At 35.1% G+C, this 20,037-nt stretch overlaps 1 protein-coding gene across 2 annotated transcripts in view; it reads right to left on the bottom strand.

The window, feature by feature from the left end:
* Window positions 1-20,037, bottom strand: part of TMTC3 (transmembrane and tetratricopeptide repeat containing 3) — a 39,343-nt gene that overhangs the window by 2,294 nt on the left and 17,012 nt on the right. For both annotated transcript variants that reach the window (XM_021385346.1, XM_021385345.1), the window contains exons 5-14: window positions 19,136-19,235; window positions 18,434-18,549; window positions 16,652-16,824; window positions 15,050-15,302; window positions 9,488-9,636; window positions 6,762-6,882; window positions 5,958-6,069; window positions 5,143-5,246; window positions 3,827-3,996; window positions 1,534-1,760 (exon numbers count right to left, since the gene is read on the bottom strand). In XM_021385346.1, the coding sequence (XP_021241021.1) occupies window positions 1,534-1,760; window positions 3,827-3,996; window positions 5,143-5,246; window positions 5,958-6,069; window positions 6,762-6,882; window positions 9,488-9,636; window positions 15,050-15,302; window positions 16,652-16,824; window positions 18,434-18,549; window positions 19,136-19,235 (1,525 nt within the window). The remainder of the gene's footprint in view (window positions 1-1,533; window positions 1,761-3,826; window positions 3,997-5,142; window positions 5,247-5,957; window positions 6,070-6,761; window positions 6,883-9,487; window positions 9,637-15,049; window positions 15,303-16,651; window positions 16,825-18,433; window positions 18,550-19,135; window positions 19,236-20,037) is intronic.

Below are 20,037 nucleotides of genomic sequence, written 5' to 3'. Positions count from 1 at the left end.
AATGTAACATCTGTGAAAGGGAAAGAGTTTAAAATACTACTTTTTATTTGTGTTGCATAACAGCAAAAATAAATGATAGTTACCTTCTTTTCAGAACAAAACTACTTACAACTGACTTGTAGCCAAAGTAAGCATCATTATCCTATTATCTGCTAAATTATACTTAGATTCGGTGCAACAGATACAGAAGGTGTCTCTACAAGATTAACGGCAGTTATTTTCGTGTATGAATGAGCAACTGGAATGCAGAGAATTCAGTTCAAGCAAATCATTTTTAACAAAGGCAAACTTAGAATAGATTTCATTTTGTTAAAGATATAGAATCAAAGAATCACCAAGGTTGGAAAAGACCTACAAGATCATTCAGTCCAACCGTCCACCTACCACCAACATAACCCCAGTAAACCATGCCTGTCAGTACAACATCTAAACGTTCCTTGAACACCTCCAAGGATGGTGACTCAACCACCTCCCTGGGCAGCCCATTCCAGCGCCTGACCACATACTGAAAAGAACTGCAGTTGAAAGAGATCACAGAGTGATGTTTCATTCAGCCAGGCTACAATATATTCTCACTACTTCGCATCAAATGTAAAAAAAAATTGAAAATAATCTTCTGTCTGATAAAAGTAGCAGTTCTAGCTTGAAGTCTGTGCTATTTTTATGAATGCTTCAGAGAACATATTCTAGTAAGGAATTCCAGGCACAGGCTTACTGAAGGATGGGGGAATAGGAAGCTGATTTTAACCATCTTCTTCCACCTCCTCAAACAGTTCTGTACCTTCCAGTAGGAGTAGTGCAAAACTAGATAGCTAATACTTCTGCTCATTTGAAGCCCCTTGTGCTACTTCAGACAAGAAACAAGGCGTTTCTTGTACTGCCTAACTTACTATGTGAAAAGAGAGGAGGAATAATCCATTTGGATCAGCTCCAATCAATTCTATTATCTCGTTGGGATGGTAAATTACCCCTAAGAAAAAGGGAAACAAACCTTACTCATCACTTGCTAATTACTTTCAACAGCCTTTTTTATGGCAACAGCCACACATTTACTCATTAAGATAGAAACTATACACATGAAAAACAAAACTAATGAAAATCCAACTTGATTCATAATAATTAGAAATACTGCAGAGGAAACTATGAAAATATTTCCCAGGGCTAGATTTAAAATCCACAGAAATCAGCCAGATTTTTTTAGTCAGTGAGGAATGGATGAAATCAAAACAAATGCAAAACATTAATATTACACATATTTCACTTTTTTTTTTTTTTTTAAGTTTATAGAGGAAAAATTTTGAAGAACAGTTTTGTGTAACACTATTCTTTGTAAGATGTTATAGTGTAAAATAGTTTTGAAGGTGCTAATCAATTAGCAAATTCCACACGCTACCCATATATTACAAATATGACTATTACAACAGAATTTCCTTGATAATACTACGAATACTACTGCTTTTCAAAAACACATCAATTTCTTAGAATCCTATAAATGCAAATATAAAATAATTTCTTAACAAATAACTAACTTACCAGATTCCTGCATTAGCAGGGCTGAGTTGAACAATGCCAGCTTATGCATTGGGTTGAGTTCTAGCGCTTGGTTAAAATTCTTCAGGGCTTCTGTTGGATCTTTCAGTTCAATGTAAACAATTGCCAAGTTGTACCACAGGTCTGCATTGGTTCTGTCAAGTTCTAGAGCCCTAAGGTAAGCTTCCTTAGCTTTCAGAGGCTTGTTCATTTTTAAAAGTAATTCTCCCCTGTTGAAGAACCAAATTTAACCTTCAGCAATTTTAACTGATAGAAGTACAAGAACAATGGACAATGCTTATTTAGAAGTTTTTTTTCCTACAGAAAGCAGATGTCAAATGTTATTTTTCTTTGTTTAAAACACAAAACACAGGACTTTGTTTATATACCATTCCAAAAGCATACAGCTCTCAGAATTTTGCATACAGGAGGTGTATGAGTAGGACAAAAAAGCCTACAAAAAAAAAAAAGCTACACAGAAGTCATGAAGGACTCCTGATATAGGCCCAGCAACAGCTATTGTCAAAGCATCTCATAGAATCATAGAATCATTTGAGTTGAAAGGGAGCCTTAAACATCATCTAGTTCAAGTCCCCTGCAATGAGGAGGGACAGCTACTGCTAGATCAGGCAACTCAGAGCCCCCTCCAGCCTGACCTTGAATGTCTCCAACGATGGGACATCCACCACCTCCCTGGGCAACTGGTTCCAGTGCTTTGCTACCCTCATTGTAAAAAACCTTTTCCTTATATCCAATCTAAATCTTCCCTCTTTCCCCTTTTTCAGCTTGAAACCATTTCCCCTTGTCTATCACAACAGACTCTTGTCTGTTTCCTTCTTTCTTACAATCTCCCTATAGAGAATGAAAGGCTGCTAACAGCTCTCCCTGCAGCCTTCTCTTCTCCAGGCTGAACAGCCACAGCTCTCTCAGACTGTCTTCATAGGGTTAGTGTATTCCTTAGAAATACAGAAAAAATATTTGAACTATTTAAGGAATATTTATCTCTTGATTTGTTTGTTAATTTCCATTTATCATACATACATCAGGTTACTCAGAGCCCCCTCCAGCCTGACCTTGAACGTCTCCAAGGATTGGACATCTACCACCTCTCTGGGCAACCAGTTCCAGTGCTTTACTTGCTTTATCATTAAAAAAAAAAAACAAAAAACTTTTTCCTTATATCCAATCTAAATCTTTCCTCTTTTAGTTTTCTGTCACAACTGAACCTGCTGAAGAGTCCGTCCCCTTCTTTCTTATAGCCTCTCTTTAGATACTGAAAGGTTGCTATCAGATCTCCCTGGAGCCCTCTCCTCTCCAGGCTGAGCTTCCCCACTTCTCTCAGCCTGTCCTCACAGGCAAAGTGTTCCATCCCTTGGATCATTTTTGTGGCCCTCCTCTGGACATGCTCCAACAGGTCCATGTCTTCTCTTATACTGAGGACTCTCACATCTGGATGCAGTACTCCAGATGATATCTCAACAGAGCACAGCAGAGGTGCAGGATTACCTGCCTTGACCTGCTGGCCACACTTCTTTTGATGCAGTCCAGGATACGGTTGGTGTTCTGGGCTGCAAGAGCACATTGCTGGCTCATGTCCAGCTTACTATCCACTAGTACTCCCCAGCCCTTTTCAGCAGGGCTGTGCTCAGTTCTTTCCTTGTATTCATAATGGGGCTTGCGCAACCCAGGTGCAAGACTTTCCACCTAGATTCGTGGAACCTCATGAAATTCACCTCGGCTCACTGCTCAAACCTGACTAGGTCTCTCTGGATGGCATCTCATCTTACTAAGCACCTCAGCACCTCACTAAGTCCTAGAGAGAATAACAATTAACAAAACAGTGAACAAAAGCCTCAAAACCCATAGACAAGTAACTCTTATTTAGCCTCCTATTTTCATGTTTTTCATTTCTTTAAGTCTTGCACTTTTTCGATCATTTAAAAAAGAATAAATAAAACTCCACCACTCAGACTAATCAAAAGTATTTTCATTCAAAATTGAACAAGGAGATTAGAAATCTGAGTTTGAGATTCCTAAAGAAATCTAATGGAAGCATCTTCCTATATAATGATCGAATACACAGCATATGTGGAATACACACATCATTTGAAACAACAATTATAATAACAGTTCTTGTCATAAATAATTAATGGGCGCTCCAAATTTTTATCATCTTATTTGAAAATAAATCAATTCCAGCAGCTAAAAAATTGTATGAACAAAATACTGTTCCTAGCACTGCAAATACAACAGAAGTATATTCAAGAATACATATCTCTAAAATTAGTAAAGATACCTGCTGATGTAAGCCTGCTTGAAATCTGGCCTCATACTAATTGCTTGTCGATACAATTGATCTGCTTCTTCAAGGCGAGATTCATTCGCTCGAATTAAATTTGCAAGATTGATATAAACATTCAGGTGGTTAGGAGCAACTCTTGCTGCATATTTTTTACCTGGAATAATCTGTCAGGAAGAATATATGTTCCAAATGTCAATGAGTAAAAATATGAAAGACAACCAGTACAGATCTAACACTCCAGTCTGCCACATTTACTCTAGGGTAGCACTGGAGATCATTTGTCAGACTCTTCTTTCCCCCCCAAAATCATCACACTATTTCTCCTTAATTCTATAAGCACATACAACATCCCCTTAAATTTGCTACAGACATTATCAGTTAATTGATCTCTGCTACTTTGTAACATGGCTCATGCAAATAGCCATTAACAAGCAGCCAGACCTTGCAAAACATTCTCATTCATACAAAGCCTTAGGCTCTTAAAGCCTAAGCTGATATTCTATCAGAATGCTTCTTTTTTTTTTTTTTTTTTTGAGGGGGGGTGGGGGGAAAGGAAGGAAGGAATTTACCAGCCATTGACACAGCAGATGAAAAATCTTCATGAGACATGAAAATGGTATGGCACTGTAAATGATGTATTGTTTACTAGAATCTTTATGCTGCAAACATTTTAATGCCATATTCTCTGCTCAAGGGACTGGTGATCTTTCCTGTCAGTCCAATTTTGCCCTTAACTGTTGTTGCCTTCATACATGATCCAAAATATTCCTCTCCTTTTCTCCTGAACAGCTAAAATAAGTAATAGTTGCTAGGTTTAAATACAACCTGACATACGGTGAAGGTAACAGAGCACGTGTTTATAAAAGCATGTTCAAGCAAAGTTTTTTGTTGTTGTTGCTGCTTCAACTGCCTTATCCTATCTCCAACACTGTACTTAAGCATTCTCCTATGGGCTTGAATACTAAGCATCATCAGTGTATTGGCTGGATGTGAAAATAAAAACAGCAGTGATTAGATACTGTAAGTGTGTATTTTTAAGTTGCTTTTTTTTGTATCCTTAATTTAAGAAAAAAATAAATAGAAAAAAAAAGTATAAAAAGTAACTTAAAATATATATATTTTTAAACAAAGAAGGTCCAAGTTAGTATTTTTTAAACAGCGTATGATATGATCTCATTTAAGAGATTAAAGCTTTAATAATAAGATTTACAGCAAAAAAGTATCTTCAACAATAAATAAGAAAATTGTATCATGAATATAGATCTGAAAAAGTTGCCCCTCTTCCCCATGGTGATTAAGATACTAATTACCTGTGGCATCAATGATTTAGCAATCATATATGATTTCTCAGCTTCTTTAGTTTTGTTTAAGTTTTTGTAAGTTCTTCCAACATTCATGTGAGCACCAATGTCATCTTGATAAAGAAAAGAGTGAAACTTCAAATTTTTCATGCACTGAGTAATACAAAAAAAAATCTGTGCTTTGAGAGCAGCGTTAAGAACAGGTACGGCATAAAGACCAGCAAAAAAAAAAAGCAATTCTAATTTATTTTTCACCTTAATTATGAAGCTAATAATTTAACCATAAACCAAAGACGTATTATAAATGTACTTGGCCAAAAATCAGAGTTCATACTTTGATGTAGCTGTCTTTAATTTCCCACTGTAGTAGAAGCGCATTAAAGTTATTTATTAGGTTTCCAGAAGGAAAGGATGTTCAGCACTACCTAGAATTTCTCTTGCAACAGTATGCAAAAAGGAGTAAAAGTGCACTTTGATACATCACAGATTGACTTTCCTTATTATTAAATGAGAAAATTAAATAATAGTTAATCATGCTTCAAAAGGAATTATAGGTTTGATGACATTGTTTTTGAATGAATTTCACTAATAGCTTTAGGTGGAAAGTCTTCATTTTTGTATAGACAGAAACTTCTACTGAGAACTTTTTTGGGGGGAAAATTTATTATCTCTTAAGAATAACTTTTATCATACTCAGAAACTATGGATCAAGTAAGTGGCATGGTTTGCTGTTCAACTGGTGCAAACCAGAACATTTTAAGTAAGCAAAGTTTATTGTAACATGAGGAGCAGGGAAAAGCCATTCAGTGGCAGTTAGCTTTTACCTGGTTGCACTTGTGTAGCTTGTATGAAGAACTGCAAAGCTCTTTCAAAATTCTTTTCATTTTCTAATGCATGCCCCACATTGTTCCATAGCTTTGCATTGTTCTTATTTACCTAAAAACAACAAAAAATATATAAATTTATAATGTATTGAGTCACAGTTACGTAACGCTTGATTTTCTTCTAACTACACTTATGATTGGACTGGATGATTTCTACACAGAATCATAGAAAGGTTGGATCATCTAAGATCACCTAGTCCAACATCTCAAGGTTGGAAAAACACACAACAAATAACAAATCAAACTGCTATGCATATAGAATAACAACACTGTGTACAGAGCAACTGCATTTAACTTGTTGCTCAACATATATTTACTTTAGTTATTAGTACCTAAAAATTTGAAGAATTTTAAAATTCATTATAGCTGTTATGGGAAAATGAATAGATGGGTGTTCAAATTATTCTATCATGCCATACGCACATCAGGAAAAAAGAAAAACTATTTTATGGAAAATTTTTGTAGATTTGGTATTTAAGCATATTGTGCTAGCATCCAGATAAAGAGAATACATTCAACTGTTTTAACACATTAAGAAAAAAATAGCTTCTATTTCTTGCACATGGATCACACTGCTTTTAAAGCATTCCCGAAAGCAACTAATTAATTTAGATACTGTCAACACAGAATTCAAAGTGGCAGAACAAGCATAATTTCCCTCCATTCTTATCATGCACTAACAGTCAATTTTTTGCGAACAGCAACACAAATTTTCCTTTATCCTTTTCAATTAAGGTACAATACCTTTAAAGCTGACATAAACAATGTGTACTCTGATTCCCAATCCCAGTTTCTGTGCAGTGTTTTCAAGGCATGTGTGAACAGTACCACAGCCAAACAAACCCAAGAAATTTTTCTTAGCATGCTATTAAATAGGAAAAAAGCAACAAAACAAAGAATTGTTAAAAGCACACAAACAATTCTAATTTATACTAAATGAAGTATCTTATATGCTAGAAGCCAAATAAACTGAGAAATTAAAACAATCCCTGGCCAGACTGTCAGCAATGATCTTCTAGATTGTTTCTGCATTTTATTTTCTGGAGTTTAAATATCATTTGGTTTAACCACATCAGATACAAAATAAACTTTAACAGTCAGATCAGATAACTGTGAAAACACACACTAAATACCTAGCCTACCTCCAATTATGAACATCACTTTATTAATAAACATTAAAAATCTCATTCTCAAGCAGACATACTATTATTCACCCTTACCAACTATTTCTTGGTCTTTGCAAAAGCTGTTCACAGTCCTGTGTACTTCACAGAGCTTTGATAAAAAACACAAGATTTTCCCCTCACATACAAAATGCTGTATATATGTGCAGGTCTGTGCTTGGTTGTATTGTTGTTATTTTGCTTTTTCAATAAATTAATATGTACAAAAGCAGAATTATGAGAGGTATTCCAACACTTAAGCAAAGTGATTACTGAGAACTGACACATGCACTAATCCATATCCCCACCAGGCTAATAACAAAGCTTTTTTCCTCAATCATATTTCTGAAGTAAGGAGCCTTTTCCACATTGGAAGACTTTTTAGAGCACTGACTGCCTGTATTTTCATAGTAAGCCACACTGCTGCCTAATTTTCCTCCCTGCCTGTCCTCTCCTGGATCCTTGTTTTCTGTCACATCACTTCTATTTTTGCCTCTTCATAGTGGGATTGTGATAATACTTTCTCCTCACTCCCACAGGGTATCACGGACTTCTCCTTATCCAGTGCTGTCAGCTTTGGCAGTACCAATTAACACAAGTTATCCTGCAAGGCCTCACATCTAATGACAGCAGACAACACAGACTTGCCGCCTTTCAGTTGTCCAAGCAAGCAGTAGGATGGCAATGGGGTAACAAGGTTAAAGCATCCATGTCAGGGAGAAGCATTCACAGATCAACGCAGATGACAGCAGAAAACTGAAGATACATTCACAGTATGCTTTTGAGCAGAATTTCCAAGCGAGAAATTCTTATCTAAAACATTCTTTAGTTAAACAAATTCTGAACAGCTCTGATATTCATCCTTAGAACATTTTTATCAGTAACTAAGATATTTTCATGTGCTACAGACTGATATACATACAGTACATAAACTTTAGTCAGTAATCACCTTTAATTGAAGTATAAATCAAATCTAGCCAAGAGTTTTTTTGCTTAATCCTTAAAAATGATTTCAAACAGAAAACATCATGTTTCTTTACATAAAAGAGATGAGATAACTAGGAAGTCCATTTTGTAGCAATGCGCAGGGCACAGCTTGCATTCTACAATGTTTGTTGCCAAAATTATTTAGAACATGTATTTTCTTTTAAATTAACATTGTCATACCCTCAGAATAATAATAACAATGGCTTGTGCTGGGGAGGAATCCCAGTATTTAGTATCAGGACTATTTTTTCTTAAGAGGCAAAGGATCAGTGCACTAAGGTACACTTTCTATGATCCTTAAACTCCTCCTGCACTTCTATTCATTTGGTTTATGTAGTAAAAATACAAAAAATCATATTTTCTGAAAACTTTTCTTAAAATTTGGCTCACTCTCCAAATCCAACCTCTAACAGATTTTACACTGATTTAATACTAAGTACAAAAATCTCTATTTGGCAAAAAGGTCTGACCAACCACGGCGAATTGCTGTCCACTAAACTAAAAACATACTAATAAAAAGATAAAGGCCACAAACTCACAATAAAATCTGATTAATCAGGTTGTGAAAAATTCACAGAAAGCAATATACTTCATATCAAAAGTGCTGATCTTCAGTAAGGATTTTAAGATTTTGACCTAAAATCTAAATCTAAAAACTAGGATGAATAACTGAATTAAATACATTCATCCTTTCACCTTACAAGCTGTACATCACTGACACTTTACAAGTAAGAATGTGGCACAGACTGAAAAGATTGTGAAGTTACCTGTTACGATACTATGGAATTCACACACAGCACAGCAAAAAGTAACTTCTAGCATATCTTTTTTGTAGCACTAAGCTCAACCAAAGTTAATTTTTAAATAAGTAACAGTACTTAATTAGCAGAATAACTTGAGACGTCAAGCTTCTGCCTGCACGTCCAACATGCATATGGAAAAATTAAACCCAACGTATCTGCTGATGTTGAAGTGTTTTTCCTAATAAACTGTCCAGCAAACATCTATCCCTTAAAGCAGCACTAAACTCTTCTACAGGGAAAACAGCTAGTTTACTGTTCTGAAAGCAACATCAATGATGATGCATGTGTGTTTATCAATGAAAATATCCACTGGTCTGCTAAGTTCCATGTTGTCATTTGTTCACATGACTGCCAAGCTGTCACTACTCTACATTCAATAATAAAAACCTGACACGGTAGCTGCAATATAATACCATCAGTAAAAGGTCTACTGGCAATGCTAGCAGTTATAAATACGCTTATCCTTTATTAAACAAAGAGAGATGAGTTAAACCAGTTATGGATAAACCTAACATACCTTTTATTAGATAATTTCTTCCATCCATGTGCTACTAAAATGCAGAATCCCATGCTAGGAACATACAACACTCGTTCTGCTACTACAAATCCAACAGGAAAAAAGAGGTTTGATGCAGGAATGAATGGCAGCACTATTAAGCAGAGTGCCTAGAAAAGAAATGCAAGTGAATTAGTAAGCAAGATTAGGCAGTGACGGACGGTACTCAATAGACAAATTATGAAGCAATTACAAAAAAAATCCAGAAAATCAGACATACATGGCAGATCTGTTTTGTTCTTTTAAATCTAGTAGATTAGATCTACTTTACATTGAGACCTCTCTGAAAATGGAAACTTGTAACTTGCAAATGACACTCCTCATTATTTAACAATCTACAAATGTATTTGGTTTTGTAAACTACAGAAAAGAGCAGTTGTATGACACAACACTAGGATGAAGAAGGATCAAACTCAAAACAGGGTTTTAATAGGTTACACATACAAAAACACGGCAGTCCTGGAATTGTGGACATTACCTTCCATAACAATAAAAATATTATACCAACTTATATGATGTAAAAAAGCACTTATTTTTACAATGAATTCAATTTTTAGTTTCTCTTAAAAATATGAATAACAAAAATCAGAATCAACCACTGAATTAACATCTATGTTAAGATACTGCACTACAGGCACCTTAAAATATCTAAAATGACAATGAACTCATCAGCTTCCTTAATTGTAGCTCTTAGATTGCGTACAGACAGAAAACCATCTGCTGCAAAGGAAGCGGATAAAACATTTTGCCTTAAGTCCTGAGTGACTATGAGCTTTACAATCTCTGATATCATAACAAGATTTAAGTAACTATTTCTACATACACAGCATCCAAGTTATAAATAACAAAACCAAAAAATCCAAACACCTCCAGAAATTGAGTATTTCTTTGAGTAAAATAAGAAGAATTTTCTAGAAATTTGTGATTTGCAAACTCGTTGTCATCTTCTGTCAAGGTAAGTATAATTTTAACTACCTTTTATATGCTAAAATAGTCAACATATCAGTTTGAAAGTCAATCTAGGACTTCGCATAAAATGAAACACTGATGTAAGGGTTTATGTCATACTTCATGGGGCTAGGAACAAGCACGTGGATCATTAACATGGCTCAGGTGATCCACTGGAATTCATGAACCTTGAAGAAATCACAAGCCTAATACTTAGAGAACTTGTTGATTACTTGGTGACAAAATTGATTTTAATGCCATTTCACATTGCTCTCCTTTCTTCCTTTACAGCATGCTCTGCCTAAAGAGCACCTACCAACCCATCCTGTCAGCAAGCAAAAGCCCCAACATGGGACTCTAGTATGGATTTTTGCAATCCACTCTGAAATGCAGGAAACCATTACACTGTCCCCAACCCAGTCTTCTGTATCACTCTTTCAGTTACAGGAAATGCCTTCAAACTTTTTCTGGTGGGGAAGTGAGGGTTAGTGTATTCTATATTACATTGTTCTCAACATCTACAGACATGTGGTAGTACAAAAAAAAAAAAAAAAAATCTACAAAAGCATCTTCCAAAAATGCTTTACCAAAATATTTTGCTGTTTTGCAGATCTTTTAAATACAAGTTATTCATGCTGCTGTACACTTTAGAATGTATGAGACTTGTACATTTGTATAAATGAATTAACTCATTTTATGACACTGATTTGAAAAATTAATCTCTTAAGATTTTAGAATTCAGTTTTTTTAATACAATAAGGACACGGTCTTAAAGCCCTAAGGTAAACAAATGTACAGAAGAACAGTGAAATCCACTGTTTTCCAGTGGGAAGGATTCTGCAGCTCATACCACAAATGCCTGGTCAGCACTGAATGCTTACAATCTGGACACCTAATAAAAAGAACTGTCCCTAGGTAGCAAAGGCTTTTGCATGGTCTGTTCTGTTTAATTTTTCTGATGGCAAAATGTTACAGAATGTTTTACTGAAATTCTCTTTCAGTCCTTTTGTCTCTCCTTAGTATACTGTCCTTCAAATACAATTTTGTAAGTGACAGACTAAAAGCTCCAGTAGATAAAAATGTCTTCCGTTCATTTACTCTCTTTATCAGTCTTTCAGCAGGTGCAGAAGCTCGGTTGAAAAAAACATCCCAGTCAAGGCAACTGAAAAACCTAAAAGAGAAAGAAACATTTAGAGTATGCAGAAAGCACAAAGCACATGACAAAACTCTGAAATATGACCATAAACTATGAAGAATAAGTGAACTGCCAGATCATTGTTCACAAGGAAATATTTCAAAGACTTAGATGTAAGCACAGAAGTAAGTATCAACGAATTCAGAAGTACTGATGTCTTGGCTGATACATCACTTAAAAGTTCTAAAGACTTTCTTTCTCTAAGAAGCCTAAGGACACCCTCTCTACTTCAGGCATTTGTATGGTAAAAAGCCAACCAGTTTTTTGGATGAGTACTGTCTAAACATACAAGAGGTATGAGTAAGGATGATAAAGCATCTTTATTTGGAACACTTAGCATTTATCAAGAGATAAGCCTGCATTAAAATTTTGGTAGCTAACAAAGGCATGCGTATACTCAAAATATTTCATTCAAAAAATAAAAGCCATGATCACAGCTTGATTCTGAAACCTACTGAGAAGACACCAAAGTAATTCTAGATCTCTGCTATTTTTAGTACTAAACATTTTCAATACTTACATTGCAACTTATTTTAAAATATCACTTACTCAGACAGTAAGTTATCTGACTGTTCACAGGGACAAAGCAAACAGCAAAGATAAGTGAATTTAGTGGCTCGTACATTGTTTCTAGTGCACATCATTCATTAATGTCAAAATAATAGATTATTTCAAGCAGTGTAATGACATTATCATGCCAAAGCATGAGTTCTGATTTGTTATACACAATCCCATTTTTTGTTAGATTAATATTATCAGTTGATAAAATAAATTAGCTACTTCAAAGAACCAATTTATCTGTTTGGATCTCTCCCAGTTCTGTATTTTGAAAAGGCAATTCTAAGACTTATTGCAAAAATAAAAACATGACAAAGTAAAATAGAATGCACCCACTCACCTGAGTTATTCTTCACGGAGATGACTGGTTTTAAACAGATGATGGCTGAAAATGGCTCCTTCAACTTTCACATATCTCGTTACTTCATCCTGTGAAAGTACTTGTGAAGAACTGTGGGATGTCCACTGTCACTTGTGGAAGTGGGAGGAGGAATCCATTCTTCTGTCTTGTCTCACAAAAAGTATAACACCCGCATCCATATCCAAATCAGCAAATACAGAAAGACATGCTAAGACATACCTGAGGCCTCCCTTCTGTCTTACACTTTGGATCTGCCTCCTTTGTGTTTTATTTGCAGAGTCAAAATAAACATCTTTATTTTTCCAGGAGGCTTAAAGCTGTACTGCTTCTGATCTCATAAACAAAAACCACTTAAGAATCTTCCTTAGGTCAGGCTTCAGCATGAGACCCAAGGTCTCATGGGGCTAATGGAAGAGTCAACATGTACTAGAGACTGGTACAGAAGTTCTTTACCAGTCCCTTTACAAAGCCCTTTATAACTCTGTTACAGTGAGACTCATTAAGAGTTCAAAATAAACAGTGTGAACAGTCACACTTTCAATTGTGTTGCGTTGAAATCACCATTATGTTAGGAGGCATCCATGGAGACAACACATAGAACTTACACCTGTCATGGCACTGATTTATTTTGGCTAGCACAAAGTCAAGCTTGTATTGGAAGAACTGAGTGTGGAAAAACACCTTCATAAAAAAACAAACAAAAAAACCCAACAACAACAACAAAAAAGAAACCAGTATTCCAACATAGTTATATGGAAAACTGCTACAAACTGTGTAAATTAGTTTCACTAAAAAAACATTCAATTTCTTCATTTTAAAGATGGTATTACAAGCTCTCTAATATGTAAAACTGACAAGCCACAGAGAAGAAACTGTCCTCTCCCTTTTACCCTTTGCGACAGAATATCCTGTCTGTGTCAGGACATTAATGATTAACTGGAAGACAGTATGGCTAATAAAAACTAATTTTTAATATTTTATGTTGCATCCTCAATTCCTAAGAAATTAGCTTTAAGGCATTTAGATATTCCAGGGAAAATCAACATCATACAGAAAATTATTTACACAACACACACATATACATGAAAGGAAAAGAAATTTTGTTAAATGGTGATTATACTGTGTTAAGCCTCATTGTAGTTCACAGACTTGACTGAAAGATCTCAGAAGACCTTTCCTGTAAAAAAACCCTTGGAATCGTAAGTAATTAAAAACCACCCTCGAACAATAACAAAACAACTTACAACAATTTATGCTGAAAACTCCATTAACCCTTTTCTCTTCTGAACTTTAAAAAATAGGAAGGAAAATGCAGGGAAATAAAGAGTCTTTAAGTTCAAGAACTGTCTTCTGAAAAAGAGTGTTCTACTTCCCATTTGTATTTCCACTGCTATCTGTGCACTGGATAAAAAAAATTTCAGCTTGTCTAAATAGGAAAGTTAAACTACTTACATATATTTATGTGCTGTAAAACTATAACATTTTGAAAACAAATTTTTGTCATTTATTTAAATATAATTTGTCCAATAGCACTAAATTGTTATTTTCTGGGTATGCCACCTTGCACATTTATTACATAAATAAGCTAAGTTTTTTACTTCATAAGCTGTTTCCAAAGTCAGAACTATAAGCATCACCAGCTACAGATAATTTTCACCAATTTTCTAGTGAAACAATTTGCCTCACTCCAGTGATGAAACAAACAAAAAATTTATTTTACAACTGTGTTAGGTCATGACATGAATTGAAATTTGTCTGCTGATTAGCAGAGAAATTCTTAGTGTTAAATTGTGCATAAATATTCCCACCCATTTGAAACTTCTGTTGGCTAGTTACATATTAAAAAAAAGCACATTACTGCTGAGGTAAGCTCAGATTATGCGTGCAGATCTGTTGCAAGCATAATTGCATCACTGACTTAATAAGGAACATGCTATCAGCTAATTATTCATTGGCAGCAATCAAAACTGCGACTTCTTAGATGAAATTTTTTTTTCCATATGCTTAATTTCCTCCAAAATACTCTTTCCTGAGAATCCATTGCAATTTCAAGGTCATATATTAGCAAAAAACTGGGAGTGATTTTATAGGTTGACAAAACTAGCTTTCCTTTAGAAAACAGAAAAGACTAAAGAGGAGTGCTTTTATTTATGCTGAAAACTCCAGTTTTCTAGCCAACTTCTGAATACTTCAAAACAGCCAAAATACAGTTGGCAAATAGCCATATTTATTCTTGTTTATTTTTCCCCATCTCATCCCTGACACAGTAAAAATATGTAACTGCAATTCAAAGGGTTTATTGATACAACAATTTTTCTCTTTTCTTACGTGTTCGTTCTAATCCAAGAGAAGATATATCATAGCGTCACCAAAGATTAAGTAGGTGATCAAACATCCTAAGCCAGTTACATTCAAGGGGAAGAGGACAGGGGAGAGGAATAAAAAAAATATGAATGCATACCATCAGTACAGTCTTGGAGGAATCCCCAGGATAACGGAGACTGAAGACAATCAAAGATCCCAGAAAGCAAAAGAACGTAACAGTGGCAACATTTCTGACATCTAACAAAGACTCCACAAGTGGGATGGTTCCCATTGTCCAGTCACAGCATAATTCTGAGGGGTTGAGAAGAAGCCAAGCATTTACAGGGAGGAGGTAGTTGAAAGTCAGCTGCCTTGCTGGAGATGGACTTACAGCAGCTGGGTTATCAAACCTAAAGCAAAATGAAAGAGAAAAATGAGCTTTTAATGAAAGCAAATAATGATCTTCATTGATTTTAGGACCAGAAGCAAGCAAACTCTAGATCACAGCTAGAACTGCCAATTACAGCTATGTACTTAGGTCACTCTGAAGGAAGTGTCTCCTACTTAATTCCATGGAAACTACAACAGATACAAAGAGCACAGTAACACTGACAGAGCCAATTCTCAGCTACAAAACACTCTTTCTCAAAATGATCACCACTGCCAATTTGTGTGGATGAGTTGATCAAGACACTCTTCATTTTGTGGTGTGACAGTTGTGCACGGCCATCTGGAAAGTGGCTTGTCTTTCACATTATTGTCACCACTGCCTCACTGTGCTCACATCCACTGTCTGATCTCCATAAATGTTCAGCAAGCGCCAGTGGGTGCAGTTTTTTCTGCGTGGAGGAATTCAATGACACCTTTGCTTCCTACGCACTTCCGTGTGAGACATTTTGTCAGACTGTCCCTCTGCTGCCATCTGTCACACAGCAACAAAACGTAACAAAATATTGGCAGGAAGGTTCAATGTCTACTGCAATACCATCAACATCTGCCTCTGATACTGTGGGCCAACATAATAAAGTAGGAGGCATTAGTTTCAGAGCAGCCTTTGTACAACAGCCTAATCTTCCTGCATTTGTAAGGCGTGTAACTTGGGGACCCGTGCATGACGTTGCATCTTAGTGCTGTGGGACAGAGCCTCCTCTGAAATGCTGTAAGAATTGGGAATGTTCAGGATATAATCATTCTGTTTCAACAAACTGAATGACTGCTTAAGGAAACAAACAATTGTTTGTTGATTGATTGTTTCAACAAATAATGGTTTACAACTATCTTCCTGAGAGTTGTTCCATGTATCATTTTAAAAATTTTTGGAAGTTCCTTCAAGGAAAAACACTACACTTTTACATTACCTCACATTTTCACAATAAATTACAGTTTTTCAGTTCTACCAGTACTCATATACATTTATTCTGTAATCTGTAGTTACAGATTCTGTATCTGAAGTTATGCATGTTATCTCCATAGTTCACGTCTAAAACAAAACAATTATTCATTGTAGACAAGGAAATACTTGTTAAAAGTTCCGAAGTACTCAACCAAGGTTCAGACACACAGTCAATAAAGAAAAAATTCCATAATGAAACTAAATTTCTAGATTACTGGAGCTAATTAGCAACCAATTTTTTTTTTAAATAATACCTTTTTAGACACTCATTACATTTAGGTAGTGCATCTTTGGGCATTTTATTCAGATATCATTAAGTTAAAATTTATGTATCAGGACCTGTAAACAAGACACACTTTCCATTACCTTGTAAACACTGGAAGTTGAGATTGGATAACCTGGACTCTGACAACAACAAGAAGCAGTGTACTAAACATTAGGACTATGAGCTTCAACAGTGTTTGGAGCATGGAGAAAGGAATACTGCCCTTTCCTCGAAGAATCTGAACAGCTGTATCCAACAGCAATGGCAAGGTATACTGCAAAGGAAAAGGTGTTTTTAATCAGCGTATTCATTAATTTAGCTAAATATGAACTACATCACCTTTTTTTGACTTGTTTTTCTGTAAAAGCATACTCCAAATACTTAATTCATCTTTGTATGTGTTTCACATGCCCCCCCTAAGTTCACCATTCTAAAAAAAACAATTCTACCTAGATATTATTGCTAACATGATCATAGCAGAACTCACATGCTTTTAGTGCCATATTTTGTACTGACAGATGAAAAAATGTGTACCATCTTCAAGCAGAGAATTCATTAAACAAAGTATGACCATGAAATAAATTCTGAAAAAGTTTTTTTTTTTTTTTAATTATTAGCTCCTTTGAAAACTAGTCCCAAGAACAAAATATCTGGATACAGTAGAAATACTTCATTTCTGATTACCCCTGGCTTTCTATTTTATCCCTCTACTGCAGTAACCTACCTGACCCTGACTCGAGTTTACAATCTTGCACATTATGTACCCTGATTTCTTCCCTGTGTGTCAACTTCCTTGCCTGTGCCTTCATGCCTCGCGTGAGGGACGACTTATTACTTCACATACAGTGGCTGACTGAAGTACAGACATTGATAGGTTCATGCTACACCTGTGCTCTCAGCAGAAGCCCTAGTTTAGATTTTATCTATTCTACTCAACTGACTTGCAGAAACTTGTTAAAAATTTAAAAAAGTTTAGATTTAGATAAAAAGTTACTATAAGAAAAGCAGTGGCTTAAAAAGTATGGACACATACAGGTCATTCCTTTAGAAATTCAGCTTGAAAATGACATGCTTATTCACTAGACATATAAAGCCAAATAGCTACAAACAAATTTCTTCAAGCACAAAAATGTGTCATTTTAGCCTTGAACATGCCACGGTAGACAATCTTTCAGCTTTTACAAAATAACATTTCATAATTTATATTATTAAGGAATAGTACATTTAAAATATTTTCTTAGACTATTTAACTATATATATTTCTAACTGCTTATGATTTGAAAGCCAGTAATTCTTTCACTACAGGAAAAATATGTTTGTCTAAAGAAAAGTTAATAATAACCTATGGACTTAGCAATGCTCAGGATGAAACTTATTGGATTAGAAACTGAAGTTATTCTTGAAGCAACAAATTTCATTAAAGTAATACTGACTCAAATAATACTACAGCAAAACATCTGGATACTCATAAGAAAATAATAAAGTGCTTTTTTAGATTGTATGTTCTCTACTTTTAACTAAAACAATTTAAAAACCAAATCTCCATCTTTATGCACCTCAATACTTTAATCAAGACTGTTACATACTGGTCTTTGCAAACCTTAATCAACTAAAACACAAGGTTTTCATTAAGACGTGATTCCTTCAAGTAATTTGGTAATATATATGTTTGCCACGTAAAAGACAACTTAGAAGGTGTACGAATCCCCCTCCACAAAGAATGTGTTTTCAACATCAATTAAGTCAAAAAGAACATCTGAAAACTTTAATGGAACTATAGAATTATCTTGAGCTGACAAAATCAGTGATGAAATATTATGCTTCTAAGTGTTTAATATCTTTTTACAGAATTCTTCAGAATTTGAATTTCAACCACATCTTACCCCTTGAGCAATAAACACTTCATAGACACAGCATATCCCCACCACTGTAATTCCTTGTTCTTTACACAGTGTTGCAACAGCTACTAGAAATACAGTCAATGCAATCGGAGTCCACACTGCAAATCAAAAAAACACTATTGAAAATGTTTCATATTACAACACAAAAATTTAGTAAGTTAACCAGAGAGATGAAGACCGATTCTTTACGTTTCAACATGCTCTATAAATTTACACAACATGCTATTTGTTATTAAAGGCAACATTCCCAGTCTTATTCTACAGAAAATTAGTTACAAGTTACTAGTTTTAAAATTGCCTTCCTTAAACTGAAAGAACTAATTAAAAGGCAAAGGCTGGATCTTTTGATGAGGATGAAAAAAAACAAAAAACAATCTTTCCTAACTCACCAGGATACCTTTTCAAATGCATATCTTAAAGGCAGTCATAAATTTTCACAAGGTCAAACTGACTCTGGAAAAGAGATAAGCTTCCTACATCTCTACTGAAACTCTGTAGCTTTCTTGGGACCAACTGAAGCATCTCAGAATACTTCCACCTGAATTCACTGGAGTTGGTACAAGGATCTTCCTGCCATTAGAGAACTCAAGGCTTAACAAAAAATCTTAAAAACTTCTTTAGTCTTGAAGAAAATAAAATATACTAATACAGTAATTAAGTTACACATATTTGTAAGTCATTTACCTATGGTATTATCTGGTCCTTTAGATTTAGTGTATGATAAAAATGCAGCTAGAAAAAAGATAGATGATAAAAGCTCTGCTCTGCCCACAACTCCAGTTACCTAAAAAAGAAGAAAAAAAACAATATTCTAGCATTAGACTAGTGCATATCAATATGCATTGAGATATGAATAAACACAATCTGTAAACTAGAAGAAAAGTCTAATAAGAGCAAGACTCTTTTCAGTTCAATCGATGCTGAAAACAAGCACACAATGATACAGGCGGCCGTCAGACACCTGATGTGCTTATAAGTAGCACCATTAATGAGATAACTGAGAAATGCTCTATTTTCTTATCTTCAGTAATACCAGTCACAAAGAGCATTTGAGGCAGAATTAGAGTAGAATAATGACTTTATTTGAAGCACTACTTCAAATAAACTGGCTTTCATCAATAAATATTGCAAGAAAGATTTTGTCATGTTCGCTTACATATACATCTTGCAAACAGTGGCATATAGAAACTACAGTTGTTATTCTTATCCATGCCTTTTTAAACTGACTGAATGGAGCTGAATCTGAAAGAAGTGCTCACCTAACTGGTGCTATGGCAGCTCTAATCTGAGCAGTCAAAAGTTATCAATACACTGGTGGCAAACTCTGAGCAGTAAAGTTAAAGAATGGCTCAGGCTGTACTACAGATATGGCAATTTTCTGAATGATAGTTTTATTGGCAATATTAACATTACAGGTACTGCCCTCTCTTGGTAGTTGGACACAGAGGAAAGGATTCTATGAAAATGTGGAGAAGCGCTATGTTAGTATTTACTGCAGTAGTCACTGTTCTAAATACAGTATCATTTCACCTTTCCTCCTAATTTGCCCTCTTCTGTAATGTCTCTGATTACACTTGTGTTCTTTT

The sequence above is a fragment of the Numida meleagris genome, chromosome 1 (genome assembly GCF_002078875.1).
Source record: "Numida meleagris isolate 19003 breed g44 Domestic line chromosome 1, NumMel1.0, whole genome shotgun sequence".
NCBI lineage: Eukaryota > Metazoa > Chordata > Aves > Galliformes > Numididae > Numida > Numida meleagris.
This window is presented reverse-complemented; position numbering and strand designations above follow the sequence as displayed.